The 22,749-nt window shown below is 39.3% G+C and overlaps 2 protein-coding genes across 3 annotated transcripts in view; both read right to left on the bottom strand.

Moving 5' to 3' along the window:
- The window catches only part of rph3aa (rabphilin 3A homolog (mouse), a), a 31,035-nt gene extending 16,545 nt beyond the window's left edge, over window positions 1-14,490 (bottom strand). For both annotated transcript variants that reach the window (XM_072659037.1, XM_072659038.1), the window contains exons 1-2: window positions 14,362-14,490; window positions 22-156 (exon numbers count right to left, since the gene is read on the bottom strand). In XM_072659037.1, the coding sequence (XP_072515138.1) occupies window positions 22-143 (122 nt within the window). In that variant the 5' untranslated portion in view covers window positions 144-156; window positions 14,362-14,490. The remainder of the gene's footprint in view (window positions 1-21; window positions 157-14,361) is intronic.
- A 1,690-nt stretch (window positions 14,491-16,180) lies between these two features.
- LOC140537240 (cytochrome P450 2D15-like) lies at window positions 16,181-22,731 on the bottom strand. The gene is made up of 9 exons (XM_072659567.1): window positions 22,567-22,731; window positions 21,232-21,394; window positions 20,514-20,666; window positions 20,264-20,424; window positions 18,581-18,754; window positions 18,316-18,451; window positions 17,249-17,436; window positions 16,988-17,129; window positions 16,181-16,386 (listed from the first exon to the last, which is right to left on the bottom strand). The coding sequence occupies exons 1-9, from the start codon at window positions 22,729-22,731 to the stop codon at window positions 16,181-16,183; spliced, it is 1,488 nt and encodes a 495-aa protein (XP_072515668.1).
- Window positions 22,732-22,749: the final 18 nt, after the last annotated feature.

A 22,749-nucleotide genomic window follows, 5' to 3' on the forward strand; every position in this document is an offset into this window, starting at 1 on the left:
CTATCTAGCAGCAGTTCTCACCCAATCCTCTCCTGCTCCATGGCCTCCATCATCTCTGCGCGGGCCAGAACACTGTTGATGATTTCCTTCTCCTCATCGGTCAGCTCCTCAGCTCCAGTACACTCCATCTGGCCAGCATACATCCCACAGCCTGTCCTACAGCCACAAAGAGAGAGCAGAAGGGTCACCCATTGCATGTGTGCATGAAATCATGCTCAATATGGCAGCAAAAACTTTCACTGGGAGGCAGCCATCTCGCTGAGAAAGCAGTGCTGTTTGCTGGTAATGGCTAATGTTTGTGAACAATCATTCAGGCTGAACACAGTAAATATATAATGTAGTGAATACTGAACACCAAATATTGGCAAGCGCCACACATCACCTAAACTCAAGAATAACAGCAGTTGTTTAATGAGAACATTACTGAAATAATGACCTGGAGATGTGGTCCCAGCTAACACTTTTGGTAAGTAGAACTTTTTCTGATCATTATGACTTTTAGTTTTCTGAATGTTCCTAGAGCATTTTTATTTTATTTATACTACAAATAATTACACATGACTGCCCTCTGCTGGTCAGGTATAGTGAAATGGAAAGCAAGTAAGATATGTAATAATGTGACTGAGAGCTACTTATCTACACTACACGTGTCCAATATTCACAATCCTGAAGGACGACCAACAACATGTTTTAAACATCTTAATATGCCCTGATCCACACATGACAATGGGCTGTACTGATGGACCTGTATGTCCAGTATGGAGTATGTTAAATTTTGCACTTCCAAATCCCAAATGGTCCCTTTAGACAATTAATGCATTGTTTTGGTATAGAAGCTCCTATTTTAATATATAGTACATTAAAGCTGCTCCGTATTAGGTCAATACCTATTTTTAAAGAAGTAAAACAAATGATGTTTTCTGTCATTAAGCATAGTGAAAATGTCATAATTCTTTTAACCTAGGTCCACATGTGAAAGTGTCTCAGATCGAGATTTCGATTTTGATTTATGTGTCCACACAGCTCTAAAAAAAAAAACAGATCTGGGTTACATTAATGCCAAAAATGGACTTGCAAAAAACTGCAAATGCCATTGTGGGTTTTAGGTCACAATCCTGTTGTAGAAGCCATCCTCTTTTCAGCTTCAGTCTTTACACAGATGGGGTGACATTTGCATCCAGAATTTGCTGGCATTTTGTGGGATCCATTCTTCTCTCCACCTGTGCAACACTGCTGGTAAGACAACCAGAAAGCATGATACATCAACCCCCATGCTTCACAGCTGGCAAATTGTTTTGTAGGTTCTCCCCAATGTACTTTTACAGATTTTGGCCAAAGAGAACAGCACTTGTTTCCAAGGCTTTTCTGGCATCTCTTGATGCTCTGTTACATACCTCAAACATTGAGCTTTGTGATGAGGTCACAGCTAAGGTGTTCTTATGTTTCTGCAAACAGTGTTTTTTTTTTTTTCTAGATTTCCTCTTGACCGCCACAGTTCCCCTGAACTGCCAAGTCAGACCCTGCATGCTGAAAACTCTCCTTATAGCCTTTTCCTTGTAGGCATTGATTAGTTCTTAGGCAGTTCCGTAGAAGTCCATGGTTGGTGAGTGTTAGTAGAAGGTTTGAAGTGTCAAAGAATGTATAAAACTTGACAATTTGATTTAGCTTGATGTTCCTTATTACAAATGGTGACATGTCTTAGGCCTGATTTGCTCATTTAGACCTGAGCCTTGTCATAAAAGTCTCTGCGATGCTTAATAATAATGATGATGACTATAATGATGACTTAATCATTATTTTGAGATATTAAATCAAAACCAAGAAGAAATATTCAATTAGCTAGACTGTTTTAGCACAAAACTGTATATATACTTCTGTACACAATCAATGGGAAATGCATGCATGTCAGGGATGACGGTCTGACCACACGATCCGATTAAAAAACAAATCTGATCTGCAGCGTAAGCAAAGCTTAAAGACCACAGAAAGGTATTTTACATAAAACTAATAATATGGAAACAGTTCCAACAGTTTCTGGAGCATATGTTCCAATGTGGCTGCAGTGAGCATAAATGAATATGTCTGTGGCATTGGCTTTTGACATTACTGTGTGTCATATCATCAATGAGTCAGTGGGCTGCTCTTTCCGGCTCCGCTGTGTTAGTCAGATTCCGTTTTTTTTCCCCTACAGAGACGTGCGAAGTGCTGATTGAAATGTCGAGGAAAGAGCGCTGACAGTGAGGGCGACCTGGCAGAAGACATGACTGATTGCTGTCTGAGGGTGGAGGGCAGAGAGAGGCGGAGAGGGAGTAGCTCTAAAGAGGGAGAGAGCGAGGCAAACACAAATGATCGGAAACTGCATCGCACTCGCCATCACTGTCACTATTCATCTCATCAGCGCTTTTCTGTGAATTGGAAAATGAGTGTGGATTCTTGCCCTTGCTAATGGTGCTCCGCCGTTTTAAGCATTCAGCTGAAGCACTTATGTATGAGTGTGCACATTGCCAAGCTGGAATAAAGGATGAGGATGAAATTAAGTTTCCCTAATGAAATGAAGATTCGAAGATAGATGAGGTTGTTTCATAAACAGTATCTAATAATGTTTTAAAGAGGAAGAGGAAGGGAAAGAAGGAGAACAAGCATACTACAACCTGCAGGTTCTGTCTTTACTCTTAGTTCTTCTTTAAACTTTTTCGAGTGGCCTATTGCTTTTATAAAACAGCGATGAACATAAAATGTGATAATAAAAAAAAAACAACTCCACAACACCAATGTTCAATTCATAAATGTATTCTAAGGGAAAGGTTGCAGGATGTATAGGACTAGCCTGGGGCTGTGTTTAGCCTTTAGCCCAAGAGGTTGGCTGAGTAGCATTGGCTTTACTGAGCAATCTATGGCACATTGTGTTTTTCTCTTGATTTCACACTATTTGGGGAGAACTAAATTAAATGGCAACATAAAATGTGAGACTTCAATGTTCAGGTAAAAAATGACATATGTGAATAATATTTGCTCAACCAGTCAAGAAACGTTTTTTTAACTTGCCTCAAAAGGTTTCATTCTTAATATGCGGCAGACTAGGTAGCTAGCTAGCTGACTGACTGACAATAATATGCAATTCAGATGTTGTTGGGTGGTCACAGGTGTGCGGATGTTGTGTATGTTACAACGAGTCTGAGTTCAGACCAAAATCATTCGATGCATAATAATAGTTTTGTGTGGCATAGCAACATTACAATCAAGTTTTAGGAAAAATCTGTCGTCTACACTCTATTCATCAGGGACTTCACCAGAGGTTCGTTTCTGACCAGTGTCAGACTACTCTGAAACCAGCAGTGGCATAGCCTGCGATGGCCATGTTAGTATATGATAGGTGTTTCTGATAGAATGGCCAATTTGTAAAGGCACAAGCTAAATGTACCTAATAGACTAGCAACTCACTGTAGATGTAAGACATTGTGCTAATTCAAGCTGATGCATACTCTCTATATTTGGTACCTAAGGCTGCCTGAAATGTTACACAATATGAGAATTTTGCAAAGAGTGCATAAATACTGGGACAACTGAAGGTCGTCGCCTACAGAAATGGCAGCATTCATGCAGTGAGACTCCCAAATAATTTACATGCAGTCATGTCCAGTTAAACTTCATTGTCACACACCGTGTTAGATTGGATCTGGGTCCATGCACTTATAGTAGGGTCAGCTGTGGCCATGACAGGGCAGTACATCGCTCTTCTAAATGTCACTTACTGTCATAGGACATTCAGGACACTGATTAGATTACAGATGTAATGCCCCTGCCAAATTCAACAGCACCAGTGCATGAAATTCACATCTTTGTATGCAAAGCGATGTGAGGTTAAGGTTATTCATCTGCGAATGAGCTTCATAATAGCTTGAAAATGGGGATAACTGCAAATGCGCCAGCCTGACCACCACTGGCTGCTAGTAGACGAATGACTGGACAAAAATTGCATGTATACCGGGGTTATGATTCAATATATTGCAATACTGTAAGCAACTGTGGTGAATCTAAATTTCCCGCACTGTCCACTGGATCTTATTATATACAGTAAGGTGTACGATTAAGGCAGTAAATGAGATGCTATAAAAGGAAAATAAATAAGCATGCTAAATTGAATGAAGCTTCAAAGCCCTTCAACAAAAACTACATTTCTGTGCAAAATAAAATGACATGCAAAGCTATTTACCTAATAGCTATTTAGTAATCATTTATCTCACCAGAATAAACACTAAACAAAACAATCCATATTGACTTGATATGTGTTAGTAAAGAAGTCCAGTATTTACAGTCACGTAGTTGGTATTGGCCCACTGTTCTTTGCAGAATGACTTTAATTCAGCCACACTGAAGGACGTTTGAGCATGAACTGCCTGTTTAAAATCCTGCCACTGCATCTTAATGGAAAATTAAAACCTTAATTTTCTTTCTTTTAAGCTATTCAGAGGGGCTTCGGATCACTATTGCTGCCTCATCAAATTGCATTAGCATCAGATCAGTTATCAATCAATAAATAATAAATTCTCCTGCTGGATGTTCTGAAAAGCAGAATTCATGGTTCTGTTAATTATGGTTTCTCAGGCCCTTAAAGCTGCATCCCTACACCATCACACTACCACCAGCATGTTTTGTTTTGGGTTTTTTTGTTTTTGTTTTTTGTGATTGACAATTTATTGAATTTTAGAACATTTTCAGGTTTAATACAATTAATATGGTCATACCGACCACATGTTTGCTCTGTGTGAAGCTCTGTGTGGTAGTGTAAGCTTTGTGTTCATACATTCCTGTGATGTCTTTACCCTCATTATTTGCTAAAACAGCATGGAATTGTTCTGTTTTGTCAGTGATGCTGCATGGTGATTTATGTAAACAAACACAGCTACACCAACGAGGCAAGAGTTATTCTCCAGCTTCTTACTGGAAGCAGAATCCAACTGCAGTGCTGTTTTAAGGTTTAATTCTAGCTTTATTCACAAACTATGTTTTTCTTCCCTTAAGTAAGATTTTAAAACATTACATATCATTCAGATCCAGACATAAATATGAGCTATGAAGTGCCATCTCTTTATTAAAACATGCAAAAAAACGTCTACAATAACATAAAATCCACCAGCTTCACGAGCTGATCTTGTCTGCACAGTTAGCAAGCATTTTAGATTTTTTACCTACTGTCACCTACTGTAGCTTGAAATAATAAAAGAGTGGTCTCTGCATTTTGGGCCATGGCAGCAATACAGAGCATCTGCACCCATTCTTTTCCACAAGCAAATTTACCAGTATGTAGACAGCTGTTGTACCATAAAAGGTCATGTTAAAAAGGTCAAAGTGGAGGATATTTGCAATGTTCTATCAAGTCCCTTGGGAATGCCAAGTGACGTAGGCAAAAAGCATAGGTTCGGCAGTAGGTAAACCTCCTGATCCACCTTATTTAGCAGTCTTTAAGACTGCTCCATTCCTACACTAAAAAGTTAATTTGCAGCAATTGGTTATTTGAGCAATGCCATAAAAGAACCACATGTGGTTCCAACTGTTTTTGTAATAGACATGTGGGTGTAAAGAACCTTTAAGCTGGTAAATCTTTACATCAACCTTAACAGGGTTTTTAGACCTTTAAATGGTTCCTCACACTCCCATATCTCTAGTACAAACATGGGTCTTAAGTTAGGTTAGGTTACGTTATGACATTAATGGCATGAACTAATGACCTAGCCCTAATAGTTAATGTTAGCCACTGTTAGAAAAGGACTGTAAGGCCAATGGAAAAAAATGAAAAATGTAAAAATGTCTTGAGGTGCAGCCTAGAAGTTGGCAGGTATGCTGGTACAGTACTGAAAAACAACATTCTGGCATCAATTTCAATTTCCTGTACATGGCATTTCTGGTGTACCACCCAGGCCCACACCACAGGGCTTTCATTTACACACCATTATCCCTGGCAGAGAGCCGGAGAGCACTGTGCCCATTTCAAGACGATTTCACACAGTGGGAGCCCACTGCCAAAACAGCGCTCTCTCAATGCCATAGCTGATTATATGGCTCCCTAATACTAAACTGCCGCTACAGCGTCAACTCTGTGCCTCTCAAGCTGCATTTGGCACATCTGTGTGAGTGTGTTCATGCATGTGTGTGAGTGTATGTGTGTGTTCATACCTGAGTGACCCCAGCTTCAATGTCTCTCCACCCATGCTCCCTATCCTCAGCTGCACCAGCGAGACTGATATTATTGCCTGACTGTATTGAGCTTTTTGATGCCACAGCATATGAACAACCGCAGGGCATCCCAAAATCTGTCAGCTTCAGCTCTATCTAAAACACACCTGCTCTCCTCATCCCTACATTCTACCTGCACACCTGCAGCTATTTATTTAGATGGTTCATTGTAGATGTCTTATAGATGCTCACCTTGTTGTTTACTCACACTCAACTGAATGTCAGCACTACAAAGTCTAGAAGGTGACAGTAAATAATAGTAACATTTTGGCATCAGTTTCAATTTTAGGAAGCACATGGCATTTCTAGTGTACTACCCAGGCCTACACCATAGGGCTTTCATTTACACACTCTGGCAGAGAGCGGAGAGCACTGTTTCAAGACGATTTCATGCAAAGGCAGCCCACTGCCAATTATTTGGGCGATGCAATAGAACAACCTTTGGTTCCATAAAGAACTATTTTTGTTAAAGAGATATATGCATCAAGAACCCTTTAAAGAATCAATGTAAAGGTTCTTTACCATTTAAAAGGTTTTTTACACCCAGAGCTCTGTGACAAAATGTTTTTATGGCACAGGTAAAGGCTGACACACTAAACACTGAAATGTGTTTACTGGATTTAGCTGTCCCCCTAGCACTACCAATGCTCCCAACACTAGGAGGGTAATGACCTCCGATACAGGCACAGCCAGCCACCACCTCTTTTCAACCTGCCACCGATGTGGCATTGCTGGACAGCCGACAGCTCAACCGAAAAAGCTAACAAACTTGCCAACATTGCTGGTCAACATCACTTGAGAGTTTTAAGGAGGGAGGTCACGACCAACTGTGTTCACTGGCTGCTGATGGCAAAGTTGCATGGCTTGGGATTCAAATTTGTGACCTCCAGGCCATAGTGGTAGCGCATTAGGCCACCGAGTTTTCAGCTTTTTTCCTGACTCTTGTACTTTATTGTACTGAGTTTTATCTCTTGTTAATAAAGAATACGAGACCATCAAATTGTGGCCCAAATATTGAATTCCCCTTGAAACCAACACTGCTAACTTCACAGGAAATAGGAAATAGGCTAATGAAATGTGCAGATCAAAAGTGAGGCATGGAGATTAATTTGAGCTATTATTGAGAGTGGGAGGGAAAAGGTGCAAGATGAAGGCTATTCTAAGCTCATTAATGCACTATACAAACATGTCTGAGTGCCACTGCATCAGAGCAGAATCAGCAGAGCAAGACGAGTCTTGCCAAGAAGAGCAGCAGTGAGAAAGCCAGCAGTGCAGGACTCATTATCACTGATGTGATGTCATGCCATGTAACAGAACACTATGGCAAAGCTCATACAATATATATCAATGTGTTCATTAAAACATCTCCAACAACAAGCTCTTCTCATGTGATTTAATTTATAGTTATCATCCAACACCCAGTTTGGTAAGTCAGTGCTTAATGATGGTAAACCAGGTGGGCTGATGATGCACATCCACATGCTGACTGGGAACGTCCAGGAGAAATTTGGAACCAATGTATTGGATTTGTTACTGTATTTATGTTTACCTGCATCTGTTCTTATGCTTTGTCTTAGGAACAATAAAGCATATGCTAAAATGTCTGTGTGTGTGTGTGTGTGCATATGTGTGTAAATGCTATATAGATAGAGAGATAATTTCAAACACTTGTGAGGTTTTTCTAGTGCAAGCTCCATGCACCAGCATGAGCAAATGCAGAGCAAAGAACAAAATACTGCTACTCCGATTAAATCGTTACATATTGCGATTTGCTATGTAGTGAAACTGCACTAATTGCATGGAATGCACGCCAACCGTGCAATAAGTGCCGCTTCAATACATAGCAAATCACAATATATTGTTACAAATAGTATATATGGTATATATGTATATATATCATTAGTTACAGCCACATATATCATAATCATTGATTATATACATATATAATGCACTATATTTAACACACACAAAATTCTCAGTAGTAGCATCTCACTTTTGTAGAGCTCCTGCAGTCTGTGCCAACAATAAGGGTGCATTAGGTCATTCACCCCCAAAGCTAATAAATGGTGGTGCAAGGCACCTGCAATCCTACAAAAACACCTTAGTTGGATTACATGAATACCCAGGGTGGGCAATATGCCATAAATATAAAATTACAATACTCACAAGAAAAAAAATATATATCCACAATACACTCAGAGAAGTATTTGATGACATATAGTCTCCAAGTTATGTAAAAATGCTCTAACAAATACCTTGACTCAACTAAACTTCCACAGAATTGTTGTATCTGGATCTGTGATTGGTCAGGATGCTCACAACCAGTGGTGCAGCTATTGTCTGATGAATGGGGGAGGACATGGGTAGGCAATAGCCTACATACAGCAATGTATGCATCAATCTAGGTGAGCTAGCTTTATTAAATTCCTACACAATCTAATGTTTATGTAGTTATATATTACTGTGTATATATAAGTCAAAAGCAAAACACATCATGTATTTTTATAAATATTCAATATAATGAATTATCAATAATAAGGAATACACAGCAGCCCTCTTGAAATCTTACATGATTTCAATAATAAATTCATCCACCCATAATTGGCACCAGTTCTCCCAGCAAGCAATTAAACTCATAAGAATAGTGCTGCTTTCCGCAATATCAGTATAACAAAGGTCAATATCGCAATAACCATTAACTAATGAACTACTCTATAGCCAGAGTGGACAACTTTAATGGCCTATCTGTGGGTGAAAGGATTTATACACAGCACTATTCCAATTCTGCAACAAATGGCAATCCAGTCCCTGCACAGTTGCTTTTCTTGTCCTAATACGACTGATTCAATGAATCGGCAAATTAATGAGCACCTTCAGCTGCGGCATGGCAACAGCAGTGAGGAAACTCTAAACCTCCACCCTATTTAAGAAACACAGGATTACACAATAGGCCTTTCCTATGTGAAAAGCTCATCAATTTCTCAATTTTAAGTTTATAAGATTATTCAACTTATTTTTTCTTGTAACTTTATCTAAAACATAAGTGTTTTATTGCACTGGCAGATAATTTTGCTTGTGTTATGTTGTTGACAAAAGCAACATTTTTGACTTAATAAGAGAATAAGAGAATTTAATGTAATATAAGTTAATAAACTGTACACTAAAGTAATCTCAAAATGAGATGTATTAGACATTCACATTACATTTAAGAGGATTTCACTTGCTAAGATATCATTTTTTTGCGGTGCAGTGATGCCAGGTTAGCTCCAGCACACTGCTAGGAGAAAGCCCCTGTCACTTGGCATCCACTGCTCGTTGCGTTACAGGGGAACTGTCACTAGCCCAGGGAAAAGAACGGCAAATTGACATGAAAAAAAAGCAGCAGCATTTTAGCCGCACAGGGCTGTGTGGGCTGACTAAGAGCTCTAGGGCCATCATACTGTGCCCTGTGTGTATGTGGTATACATGTGTGTCCAAGCAGACATGCTACATGTCCATGACGACAAGAAACAAAGATCTGGGGGAATGCAACATACGGTTTTAAATATTCTATAAGCCATGAAGTGTATTAATATGAATCTCATTTTTCTGCAACACATCTATAATTTAGCCATTTATGCTATACCACACACACCCACATACACACTAATGCAACATCTGTATCAGCACAGAGCAGATCAACCACCCACCCCAGCTTCACTGGGAGGAAGAAGCTTACCATCTTACCCTCAACTAGTTTATCCCTTCACCACCATGTTGATGACACTCACTCACATGAGTCAACAGATGCAAATGAGCTTTAAGTCCAAAGCTATTTCACGGTGTAGATATACTCTGGTACGCACAGCTGATGTCTTACTGTCAAACAGGCTTTTTATATTGTGGCAACTATACAGTCAACATTTAGGGCTGTGTATTGGCAAGAACCTGGCAATATGATACGTATCATGATACAGGGGTTATGATTCTATATATTATGACTTTATGATTTTGTTTTTTGAGAATCAATAAAGTACTGCATCACATTATATTGAGAAATCAAGAGATTTATCCTCCAGTGAGGCATGTCCCTTACCATCTGTCCAAAGCAGGGGGATACACACATCTGACTGCGTAGCCTGCATTAACATGGTAGCTGCCATGCCTCTCATATGGTGCAGTGATGCCCACAGAGGATTTCCAGAATGTGTCGGTTCAGCACCAAAAGAGAACAACAACTTTGTCCTCCAGCCAAGTAACACTCTCTACTCTTCTGTCTCTCTGTCCATTCTGCTTTCTGTTTCCCTCTTTGGTTCATTACTGCTGCCTCTGACTGTTAGCCTGCCAGTATGAGCAAGGCCCTCTCATACCCACAATGCATGTTACAAGACACTTCATAGGAAGTGACTCTGTAGCATATACAACCATTATCGGGCCATAATTCATAAGAGATAAATCATAAGAGTCTGTCTGCACTTCTGATCTATGATGGGGTGCAGAGGGAGTTCTACAGTTGGGTCACAAGCCAGAACGTAGTGGCAGCTGTTCAGTCATGTTTCTACATTACCAGACAGAACGCGTTAATCACCCAATTTTCACTATGCCACTAACACTGCCGTTCCGTGTCCCCTCTGCTACTGCTCTGTCTCTATGCCCAGTAACTCATACATCAAATGTGACAATTTTTGACATCTAGACTGGGACTCGTTAACCCAGCTAACAACGATTGGTTAGTTAGTTTTTGAACGTTGAAGTTGTCTTTGTAGAACATCCTGGACATTCCTGTAGAACATTCCTTTGAAAAATGTTGCTGAACATTCCTAAAATATTCTCTGTTAGCTGGGAAATCATTACTAAGAAGCTTGCATTGCTAATAATGGCTTGTTGAAATATCTGTCAGGCTGGAGCATCCCATGAGAGAAGAACAGTACCAGTTCTAGGGCAAGACGCGCCCATCCACCGTGAAACGCAGAGTGGCCTAACACGTGAGCCTCCCTAAATGATGGTTTAAGAAAGTGTGAAAAGCTGGCACAGGGCAAAACCGTGACCTATTCTGAGGACGATCCTGCTCAAATTAATTCTGGGTTTGTGATCATCGGCAAAGGTCTACAGGGCCTTTAGGCAGCATGACTGCACCATGATCATAGCATTCTTGTTGTTTCTTTCTCTTTTTCCGTTGATTTTTTAAATTATTTATTTTTCATAATTTGCTTTTAGCCGATCCCTGCTTCTCCAGAACTCTCCAGCCACTCACATTAGGCCCACGATTACTATGCATGAAGCTGCCGTGTCTTGTCAGACCACCAGCCACAGACCACTGCTGAGCAGCTCAGCATGCACCTTGCCTCTGGTAAGAACCTGACAAATTGCATTCTCTGGAACCTCAACATTGCATAGTTTGAATTTGATCTCAGGCATGTTCCACCTAGTGAATTCAAACAAATCTGCCTATTTGAATTCTTGGAGACAACAGTTTTTTCATGACCTCCTTTGTCATCTCAGGCCATCTCAGAGACTTTGGGAACATTATCCATTATCCAATATGGGAATTATGGGTCAATACCGAAATCCAATATTTTATCTGAATAATTCATGTAAATTACATCTATAGTGTGTTTCCGAAGAATCCATGGAAAAAACCTCCAAACAGTTAAGCTTTCTGAGTTTATATGGGGAGGGAGGCATGAACCTCTCTATTTAATTTTATTTTTATTTACTAAACATAACCCTGTCATGTGGAGACTGTACTTGTGCTAGCCTGGTTAGCTATAATTTTATTTATCTGCTTCAAAACATTAGCCATAATATCAAACACCTTGCCTTATATTGTGTCCCTCTTGTGTCACCAAAACAACTCGGGTATGGACTCCACAAGACACAACCAGCATTAACCTTTTCAGCAATTTCTGCTACAGTAGTTCTTCTGTGGGATCACAATAGATGGGCTAGTTTTTGTCCCCTACGAGCATCAGTGAGCCTTGGGCACCCATGACCCTGTTACTGGTCCACCAGTTGTCCTTCCTTGGAGCACTTTTGGTAGGAACTAACTACTGCCTACAAGAAAAACCCCACAAGACCTGGCTGGTGTTTTGGAGATGCTTTGTCATCTAGCCATCATAGTTAGGTAGTGAGAGATAGTTAAGTGTCTCACGCCTGACCATTTGTACTGCTTCCAACACGTAAACCGACTGTTCAATTGCTAATATAGCCACCCTTGAGAAGTGCCACTGGAACCAGATGATCAATGTCTTTCACTTCAACTGTCAGTGATTTTAATGGAATTACTATTTACTGGAGTAAATTTTGTGTATTGCACACAATCAGTACTCAAATTCAGAAATAAATAAAAATACTGACTTTTAGGCAGGTTCTGAATAAATCTGGAGAAATATCCATGTACAAACATGGGCAGAATTCTCATAAGAGGACCAGAAATAGATTGGACTTCGACCTGTTTAAATATCGGATTTACATTTTTGCCTGTATCATTTCATTTTTTTGCCTGTATTCATTCATTTTTTTATATTTTAACCCTTATCAGTTTATACCCCATTCAATAAACATGTCATAAAATATCTGTTTGACATATCGATCAAATTTAATCATCCACCTGATGGCTGATACTACTTTAAAGCAATTACCTGCTTAAAGCAATCATCACGCAACCCTCCATGCTGTGAACCTTTTTTATTTCATTTACAACTCATGGATCACAGCTATGTGTCAAACTATCATACCAGATAGCAATAAATTCATGGCCCAGACCTGGTCTATGCTTACACATTCATCTAGCTTACTTTCCTCCATGGAATTACGGCAATGACTTCATCCAGATCTGAAAAGACAGACCCAACTTGCACAGGTGTTTTAGTTTTGGGCCAAACTAGAATTGCAGTACAAACATTTTATAAGATAGGTTACATGTGGGCCTAGAGTTTAGATGCAATCACAAACTTTAAAGAAACTGCCCAAACTACCAAAAGTGCCTTCAGTGTCTCCAGCCCAGAATCGTCTGCTATTTGGGATTCCGCTTTATGACTCATGTAGGGTTTTATTTTAAGCTTCGCCTGTTAGAGAACAATGCCTTTTTTCATTGCTTTTTGATGCTGTCAGGCTCCGGGTCTAAACACTTATGGAGGAGTTGGCTCTCCTTTATATAATACACCCATCATGAGCTTCTCGAAGATGCGTGCAAATCCCTGTAGTGCTGCTCAGAACTACTCATGCAGACCTGGAAAACACCAAGAAGTGCCTAGTGAATGAAAGATGATAGAGTGAGCACACTCTGACTGAGTGAATGAGTCATGTTCTTATTCAGATGCCCTAACGTCTTTCTTTCCCTTTAAAACCTTGACCCCACTCTTAAACCCACACCCTGTTCTTGTCTGCAGGCATTTAGTAACAAATTGGGCAGTAGAAGAAAGGAGTTCTCTCTTTGTTTTCATAGCTGTTATCCAGGAGTTGTAGATGGAAAAAGGAATCGGGGGATGCGCGATGATATCAGAATCATATCGACATTAGCAGATACTTGCTATAAAGTATCATCAGCCTGAGACTGATAAAATATGACCAATATTTCAAACAGATATTTTTGTGTTCTCATACAGTATTCTCACAGCAACCTCCTCTGATAATTCTGACCATATCTAGTTTTAATACCCCAGATTAATACCACTGACAAAGTGAATGAAACCTAGCACTTGGTTCCACTGGCTCCTGCAAAAGATAAACTAGGCAGCAAGTGAGCATTCAGTTCTTGAAGTTGATGTGTTGGAAGCAGGAATAAGGGGGAGTTATTGAATAAAGCATTTGGGTTTTTTTAAGAATAAAAAAGCAATAATGAACTGTTAGCTATTACTAATATGATAAATAACATGAGCACACTTTATTACTGATATAATAAATACCATGAGCACACTTGATTCATGTCACAAATGTGAACATAAATGTAAACACAGGTGAGACAGGTGAGATTAAAACCCTCATTCATTCAAAACACATTCATTACACCCCAGTGCTGCACATGAGCTTCAGTCCCCGTTATCTGAACCAATGGAGACACTAAACATCTGTGCAGTTCTACCTGCAGTGCTGAAATGTGCTCCTACCTCCACACGAGGATGCACATGTGAACCCTATTGAACTTACCTGCTCTCAGTGGATGCTATCTGATCAGCTATCACCCTCCAGCACCGCTGACTCGAGCAGGAGAGAAGAGATGAGCTCGTGTTAATCCGCCCTCGTACGCTGCTCTCCACGCTTTAACGCTGCCTTCTGAAAGAGAGACGACCACGCCCCCTTCCTCACGCCACGCCCCCGCACTCAGCGGAGTAGAAAAGCGTTTTTCTGATAGGCCATAATTCAGTGGTCATCATTTCTAACCCCATAGTTTTGATTTTACTGCTCTTCTACGCCAAACCGAACTCATCAGCTAAGTAGTACCCATTGATCTGCTGTTCTGGAGAAGGGAAAACATTTGGCAGGATTTGGAAATATTGCTAGTGCTATTGATGTTCTTGCTATAGCTAAGACCGCGACGTGAACACGTGCATGCCCTAAGCAAGTGGCGTTCACATTGGTCCCCTGGGACGCCCCCCACCCCCAGATAGTCCAGATTTTATGCTTTAATCTCACTAGAACCACATGGGGATAGAACTAAAAAACGCAGACCATCTAGGAGTCCCTGAAGACCACTGCTCTAAGCGAAATCCTACTTTGGGGCACCTCTCATCCTCCCCAAACATATTCTCTTGCACGCAAGAATAGAAACGAACTAGTAACTAGTAACAGACCAATATTAAATGACCTCTTTTCTGACTGGCCCTTAATTTTCTCAAATTGGATTGGATAGGATTGGCCCTGCATTGTGACTCTTTTCAAAAGCAGATATTGCTATAGGCTGAATAGGTGAAGGTATGTTTATAATTCAGGGCAGTGATGGTATTGTCAGATACTTATGTTAATTAGTAGATCTGATGTTGCTGATGTTGCTGTTCTTCAGCAAAAACGCCATTCCGACTCATCCCAAAGACATCAAATGGAGCTCCATCACTGGGCTGCACAGCCCAGTGCTGGGAGGCCTCATACCCCACTCGTCTGACACTTTTATTGCAAGCATTGTAAGCATAGACTCGTTGCTCCAAAGCCTTTCTTTATATCGGGTATGCTTTTATATGGAGATTATGCATATATACTGTGTGCAATTATATACAGTGTGCAATGGCTACCCTTTAAAGTAGCAGAGTGTCTGGATGCCTTTGGACATATAGTGTATCACTGTGCCTCAAAGTGCTTCTCTTTCAGGTTACTGCTGTTGTCTCAAAAACCCACTGCATTCCAGGAATATTATTGCATTGTTTACCCTATTCTAAACCCTACAGAATATAGGAATATGACACATTAGATGACACAATGCACATTTGTTGTACATCTGCTAAACTCTTCTCATAGCACAAAACAGATTTTTACTCAGAGGGCCCACAATATATCACAGCTTTATTGCCACCTGGTGGTGGTTGTACAATACAGTAGCAAATGTGGTACAATGTCTGCAGCATGGAGAATAGGTGGGTGTAGATCATTTCTAAGAAAGAAAAGGGTGCTGTGGTGGTATTTTTAAAATAAGCTAGGAATGGATAGTTAGAAAATGTCCTACATAATATCAGTAATAAAAAAAGGTCATGGCTTTGTTAAACATGTTTGAAAACCATACTGAAATCATTTCACCACAGTATTATATTGGTAATATTTTTAATTTTTTTTAATTGCTTCAATTGTGAAGAATTGTTAAAGTGTGAAAATCTTTTTGTAAGTGATACTACATTTATCCTGTGGTATATCAGTAAAATCACTGACCAATCACATCCAAAAGAGCAAAAACAATCACATACTATAAAAAAAACAACAGAGGACAAAATCAGAGTTCTGAGACACACTTTTGGGTTATTTAAATTCAGCTGACGGCTGCTCAAAAAGCCACGTGGTCGCCCTGGTTTCTCCTTGGTATGACAGTGAGCCTGTAGGGCTTGGGAGCCTGTATCCCTCCAAATACAGGCCGGAGGTCAGGTCCCCCGCAGTCTTCAGGCCACACGAAATGAAAGCGCCAGAGGAGTGTGACCAGAATGAGAAAGAGCTCCATACGGGCCAAAGCTTCCCCCAGACACACACGAGGACCTGCCACACAAGCACCACACAAGAGCCTTATTATTTTAGAGACTAGATCTTTTATACGGGGGCCTGGGACGTTGTTGCATGGCACATTTTTGCATTTTATAACAAACCTGACTGAACTTGTTTTTGTCAGTGAGCTGAATCAGGAGTAATAAACCAGGTAAATCACTGTGGAGTAGAGCATTACTTCTTAGTCATGGTCCTGGAGGACCCTCTACCACATTTTAGAGTTTCCTTTGTTTTCTTCTATAGAGAGGGTACATTTATTTAATTTTGCATTATTTCTACTAGCCATACTAAAACCTAACTTTTGCCTATGCTTCCATTTTCCCAGATAACGGTAGGTCCTACAACGTGAGGTTACATTAGTTTTGTAGCTCCTGTCCTTGGAAGATCAACTAGAATTAATGTAATGGTTTATAATAAATGGGACATTGTGTAAATTATGTTTTTCATAGTTTTGTTGTTAACTAGTATGTCCTTCTCTTTGTGACTGATAAAATTGTACCTCGAATGATTCCTTTCCTATCTCTCCACCATCATCAGTGTGCAAATCACAACCCTATTTCTGTCAGTAGTTATGGTACAAAGAATGTCTTCTTACCTGCAGAGAACGCCAGGAAGGCCTCAGGCTTCACAAATTCACCTTGTTCATTCAGGAAGTGGGAGGGGTAGAAGTCATTTGGTTGCGCCCACTGACTGTGCTCATACAGAACAGATGTAAGATTGGTAATGACCAGCGTGCCCTAGGCGACGTGGGGAGAAAACAAATGCTAAGATTTTTTAGGGCCTTAGTTTTGCACCTATGAAAAGCCCTATTTATTACATAAGGCTTGCTTGTTAATTAGTTCACCCTGTCAAGCACCTCAGGGATGTCGTAGCCCATTAACTGGGTGTTCCTGGTGGTAGAATGGAAGACGCCCAGCGGTGCAATGTTAGCCAGACGCTGGAGCTCGTGGATGGTGGCCTGCACAAAGGGCATCTGCTGCCTGTCCTCATATGAGACATGTTCTTTTGCCTGGAGGACTGTGTCAATCTCTTGCTGGCAGAGAACTGAATAATAAAAAGAGATTTGATTACACTGAAAATTGTTATACTGAGACTACACTGCATATTAAATGGCTGTAAACATCTACATACTCTCAGGTCTTCATGAAATAATTATATACTCTTTAAAATTATGGGTCAGTGAAAAATCTTTTCTCCTCACCATATTTATGGTCCACATGTCTAGACTCAGTGTCTAGTTTGCTTCTTTAGATTTGCACTAGCATCATGCCTATACCATCACACACTTGACTCAAACTCAATTAAGTTTAGTTGTAATTAAATGGTAAGCTTGTAAGCAGCAGTGCTTTGATATGAAATGTGTTGTTCTGAAAAAATTCTAACTTACAGAGTCAAAATTGTTGACAGCAGTGGAAATATGAGCAAGACCTCTAAAAGCTCTATTGCACAAACATATTATATGAAGTGGTTACAAACACCAAGAATGATCCCTAAGAAGTTGTTTTTACCATTGTTTTTTTTAATACAGCAGAGCAGTACATGCAGTGTTGGAGGGTAAAATAGTGCACAACAGGCATTTTTACCATTATGCAACCTTTAATAAACAGTACGAATTAAAAAGATGCATGTAGGTTCACTGGTCATTTTGGATACAAATAAAATACTCTGTTAACCCTGATGCCCGTCACCACCACTGTAGTGGACCACTAATGGACAAAAGTATGTTGAATAGCTAAAAACAGCAAGAGCATGCACATAAAGAATGATTTCTGTCTGTACTTGTCATTATTATTTATTTTGTAGTGATCAGCCTGGAGTTTGCTTTCCATTTCTACTTTTTAACTAGCCATAAGATCACAGCCAAGATAGTATGTCATAAAAAAATAGGTAATACTAATGTAGGCCACATAAGAGCATACCCACCCTGTACATCTCTGTACACAGAAAGATAGAGAAGAGCAGTGAGGATGGTGTTGGACGTGGTGTCTGTCCCTGCAAAATGGAGATCCAGCAGGAACATAACTAGCCTGTCCTCATCCAGCGAAGTGCCCTCATTTTCCTGCTGAAAAAGAAGTATTGAACTGATCTCTCAAAAACCAGCACATAGTAGCTATTCATGTTACCAAGAACTGTCAAATGTTTTAGATAAAAAATTATCATGCAGGGTGTCATATAGAAACAGGCTAGCCTTTTCCATTTCATCAAGGTAGCAGTCAATGACATCCCGTGGCTCTTCTGGGATCCTTGTCTTCTTGTGGTCAGCAATTATACTCCTGGTGTGATTTTTAAGGGCCTCATAGTTCTCGAAGACTTTCCGAAATGGCAATGGCAAGTGTCTCAACAAGGGAAATGAATCATAGATCTAAAACAGAATAAAAAGAGAACAGTGCTATCTTCATTCAGTTAATCAATCAGCCTTCACTTGAAAATACATTGAAGGTGATCAGGCACATTATAAAGTTCTATAAGTGTATGTAGCCATGCTAAGCTAGGTAAATGAACAAATAAAAAAACACAAAAACAATTAAGATGAGAGAGGATTAAGAATGAATGATGTGATAACATGAACAAATTACCAGTAAGAATAAGTAAGAATTAATTATGAAGAGGGAAAAGGGGGGAAAGAATTAATTATAAAGAGGGGGGGGATTAAAATTAAAATTAATAAACCAAAAACATAAATCAAATCAGAATAGGAGATACAAAGTTTTTAAAAATATGTGTGTCTCTTTGTTCCCAAAGACCTTTTTTGTGCTCACTGAAATATCTAAGACACAATGTCACCTCTTCGTGATTTTGGAAACTGCCTGGACTGTTTAAATTGAGTACAGGTGGACAGGTAAGTGGTGCAGGTTGTTTGTGGCAGGGTAAGCTGAAGCTAAGTTTCTATAAGAAGCTAGTGTTGTGGAGGGTCGGGAATTTGGTCTCTATCCCAATGCTTCATTGTCATTACATAGTGCATCTATATATATTATCTATATAGGTTTTGTTCTAATTTCGGCATGCAATATACTAGTCATTTTGACTCAACAATGTGTGAAAAATGCCATACTGGTCACATAAGGCACTATTCTTACTGTGAGGTGTGAGCAAAGATGCTAGCCTCAGTCTTTTTTCTTGTCTGACATTATTTGTTACTGTTTTTTTGGTGTTTGAGTTTATTTACCTAGACACAGTAGCTACTAGCTAGTGTTAGATCTGTCTACAGGAGCACAAAAGCATCCACACAGCAGATTCATACATTCATTGACTTGAAGTTACATACAGTGTTGACAAAGTTATACCAAGCAGCAATTTGGCTCACTGAATATAGGCTAAAATGTTTCATTAGTCATTGCAGCTGCTGTCAAAGTATGATATTTCGTGTTGTGCTGCAGAACGGGGTGGTCTGGTGGGGAAGACAGCATGAAATATGCAATTAAATAACTTTTTTAGTTTTGTTTTGTTTTTTTTGTGTTTTTGGCCTAATTTAATGTATGAATTACTACTATACTATTATTACTCTACTATAAAGAGTAACTATGAATATAATATTTATTCATTTATTCATGAATTCATGGTTGTAATTACATTGAACTCAAATTAAAGAAACAAGCTAAAAACAATGTCTTTTCAACTTGCGGCCAAAAAACTTAGCCTCGTAGAGGTCTTTTTTTTCAACCACCCAGGTAAAATCACGTCCTTTTAATTTTTACTTTCAATTAGAATTATCTGTAGAAACGAAGCCCTTACATAAACATATTTTAAATCCACTTTAAATAGAAAAGGTGAACAAAGGTATGCTCCTGCGGTTTTGCTATTTTACTTTTCCCAAGCACAAATAGCAAAGTGCTAACTGAAAGCATGGGTGTGTGGAGTCATTTTAGCGTACCATGGCCCACACGCTGTTGGCTTTCCTGGCATTTTCTTTGAAGCTGTTGATAATGAAAGCAAGGACTTCATCATCATAGCCATATCGTGTCCCAAATAACATGGAACTTACGATATTGGAAGCAGCACTGTGGATCAAGGGCTGAGGATCTAAAAGTTTCCCTGTCAAGAATCAGAGAGAAAATTATGCACGCTAAAGTCAGTAGGTAATAGTTATAGGTATATAGTTATATGTCATGCTTATAATTTACCGGAACTACTTTCTAAGTGCTGACAGATATTTAAAGTCTCCTCCAGAATTCTCTCCTCCATAGACTGTTTCCCCAGTCCGAAGTTCTTCATGGTTGTCAGTGCAAAACGTCTGTGCTCTTTCCAAACAGGACCATAATTAGCCATTATAAGACCTGCTGATTGTCAGAAAATGGACACACTTTAATCAGTGTTTTTGGCTAAATATAGTGCAGTCCTTTTCAATGCTGGCTGCAACTAATTTGTGTTTAGAAAGACTGTTATTCAATATGGGAAACTGTTATTGTGAAAGACTTAATGCTAACTGAATTGCAGCATTATTTGACCCAGTAAGCGCTTAATCTCCTCAAACTTTGCTTTATAACAGCCAGTGTAACTGGAAAAAAGACTTAAGCAGTCACAAGAGCAATGCAAGCATGCCTAGCATGACATGGATGAGACCATTTCTGAGATAAAAATGCCACTTCAGGCCTTCTGTAAGAATAAAATATGTGACCAAATATGTCAGTGTGCATCAATGTTAGCTTAGCAATAGCATTACAAATCCTTATGCTAGCGTGAATTAGCATCCTCATGACATTCTTGTTTTTTGACCAAGCTTTGACATTTATGGCCAAGGTGAAGGTCTAGCTCAAATAGTTTAAAATCAGGTGTTTTACAGAAGAAAAAAACAGCAAACTGTGATATGTAATAGCCTCGATTAGATGCTGTGTGGTTTACCCTTGTTCTCTGTGACATGATTCAGCATGAGTCCCTGTGGCCTGCCAGCGAAGTCCGCAGCATGCACCACAAGGGCCTCCTTTACAGCACGAAGGCCATGCAGCACTACAGCTGGCTTCTTGCCGATGTATAGGCTGAACACATTTCCATAGCGCTTCGCCAGCTAAAAAGAATAAAATGAAATCACCGTCTAACACAAAATACTACTGAGCCTTCAAGAGGATAACTACCAAAATCTAAGTTCTATTACTAATGTCTCATCAGCTTTAGATGTCTGTTTCTGATTAGATTTGCTTCAAAAAGTTTTCAACTCAGACTGAATTTTAAATTGATCCCTACTTAGCAAACTATATGTGCAGTCTTTGCACACAAATAGCTCTCTAAATGTCTAGAAGGGAACTGTGAACACATGGCAGGATCGCAAAGGAGTATTTGTTGAATGTTTATGCTAATGTTTCGGTGCAGGTGTTATTTTATTTTTAAGCAATAGCTCATTATGTGTGATGTAAGTATGGAGCCATTTGAGATTCTGCCCAAGCATGAGAAAAGGAAAGTTAAGGTTTATTTGTCATTTGTACATGTCAGGACATTCATGCATTAAAATGCTTGTGGTGTAGTGGTGAAGCTAATTAATTACTATACAGCATGATAGCACTAATATACAAATCTACTAAATATAGATGATTCTTTGTAAATATATATGCTAGCAATATGTTATGTTATTAATATATTATATATGTTCTTTTAGCATCAAGGTAGATCTGTTGAATGTGGTTGCAGTCTCATCACTTGTAACACAACTGCTTGTATGTATATATATATATATATATATATATATATATATATATATATATATACACACAATTGATGATGAATTGATGATGAATAGATCTACATTGATGCTAACTCAAATTGCATTGAGGTGCTAACATAAATCAGCCATTATTGTTGTGGGGGAAATTTGATAAACAATGACTGCTTACAAGGTAAACCATTCCCCATTACATTACGAAATTATTATTATATGACAAAAACTTCCTGTCCTTTTTAAGCAGTTTTGAGCATCATAACATAGCAGAAGAATAATTGATTACTTTTCTTATTATTAATTAAATACATACACTTTTTCGCAGTTTTAAATAATAATAAAAAAGACTTTGTGAACTACAATGTGAAGAATCCCCTTACTTGTGGCATTTGGTGGCCTATGGATATGTAGCAAATTATTTTACCCTAACTTAACACAAAGCAGACTGATGCCCATTTACACTACGAAGAAAAGCTTTAACATGATCTGTAAATACAAATACATTTTTTTGCACCACAGAGAAATACCCGGTTGAGATCCTCCACTGGGTTGCTCATGCTCAGCTGAAGTACGTTCCCAAAAAGAAAAATGGCTGCTGGACCAGGGGGGAAGTTTTTGGGCCTCCGGGGTCCAAGCAAAAAGAGAAGAATTAGAAAGAATCCCAACAGCAGGAATAACACACTGCCTGCCATGCTGCAAATGTGCTTACT

The sequence above is a fragment of the Salminus brasiliensis genome, chromosome 16 (assembly GCF_030463535.1).
Source record: "Salminus brasiliensis chromosome 16, fSalBra1.hap2, whole genome shotgun sequence".
NCBI classification, from domain to species: Eukaryota; Metazoa; Chordata; class Actinopteri; order Characiformes; family Bryconidae; genus Salminus; species Salminus brasiliensis.

What these genes read in the sequence shown, in the direction of transcription:
- LOC140537240 (XM_072659567.1), bottom strand. Translation starts at nt 22,731, where the DNA reads ATGGCAGGCAGTGTGTTATTCCTGCTGTTGGGATTCTTTCTAATTCTT. An exon ending in TCATGTCACAGAGAACAAGG is followed by an intron (nt 20,667 to 21,231) that starts GTAAACCACACA and finishes GACAATCAGCAG; the next exon opens with GTCTTATAATGGCTAATTAT. An exon ending in GCACTTAGAAAGTAGTTCCG is followed by an intron (nt 20,425 to 20,513) that starts GTAAATTATAAG and finishes GATTCTTGACAG; the next exon opens with GGAAACTTTTAGATCCTCAG.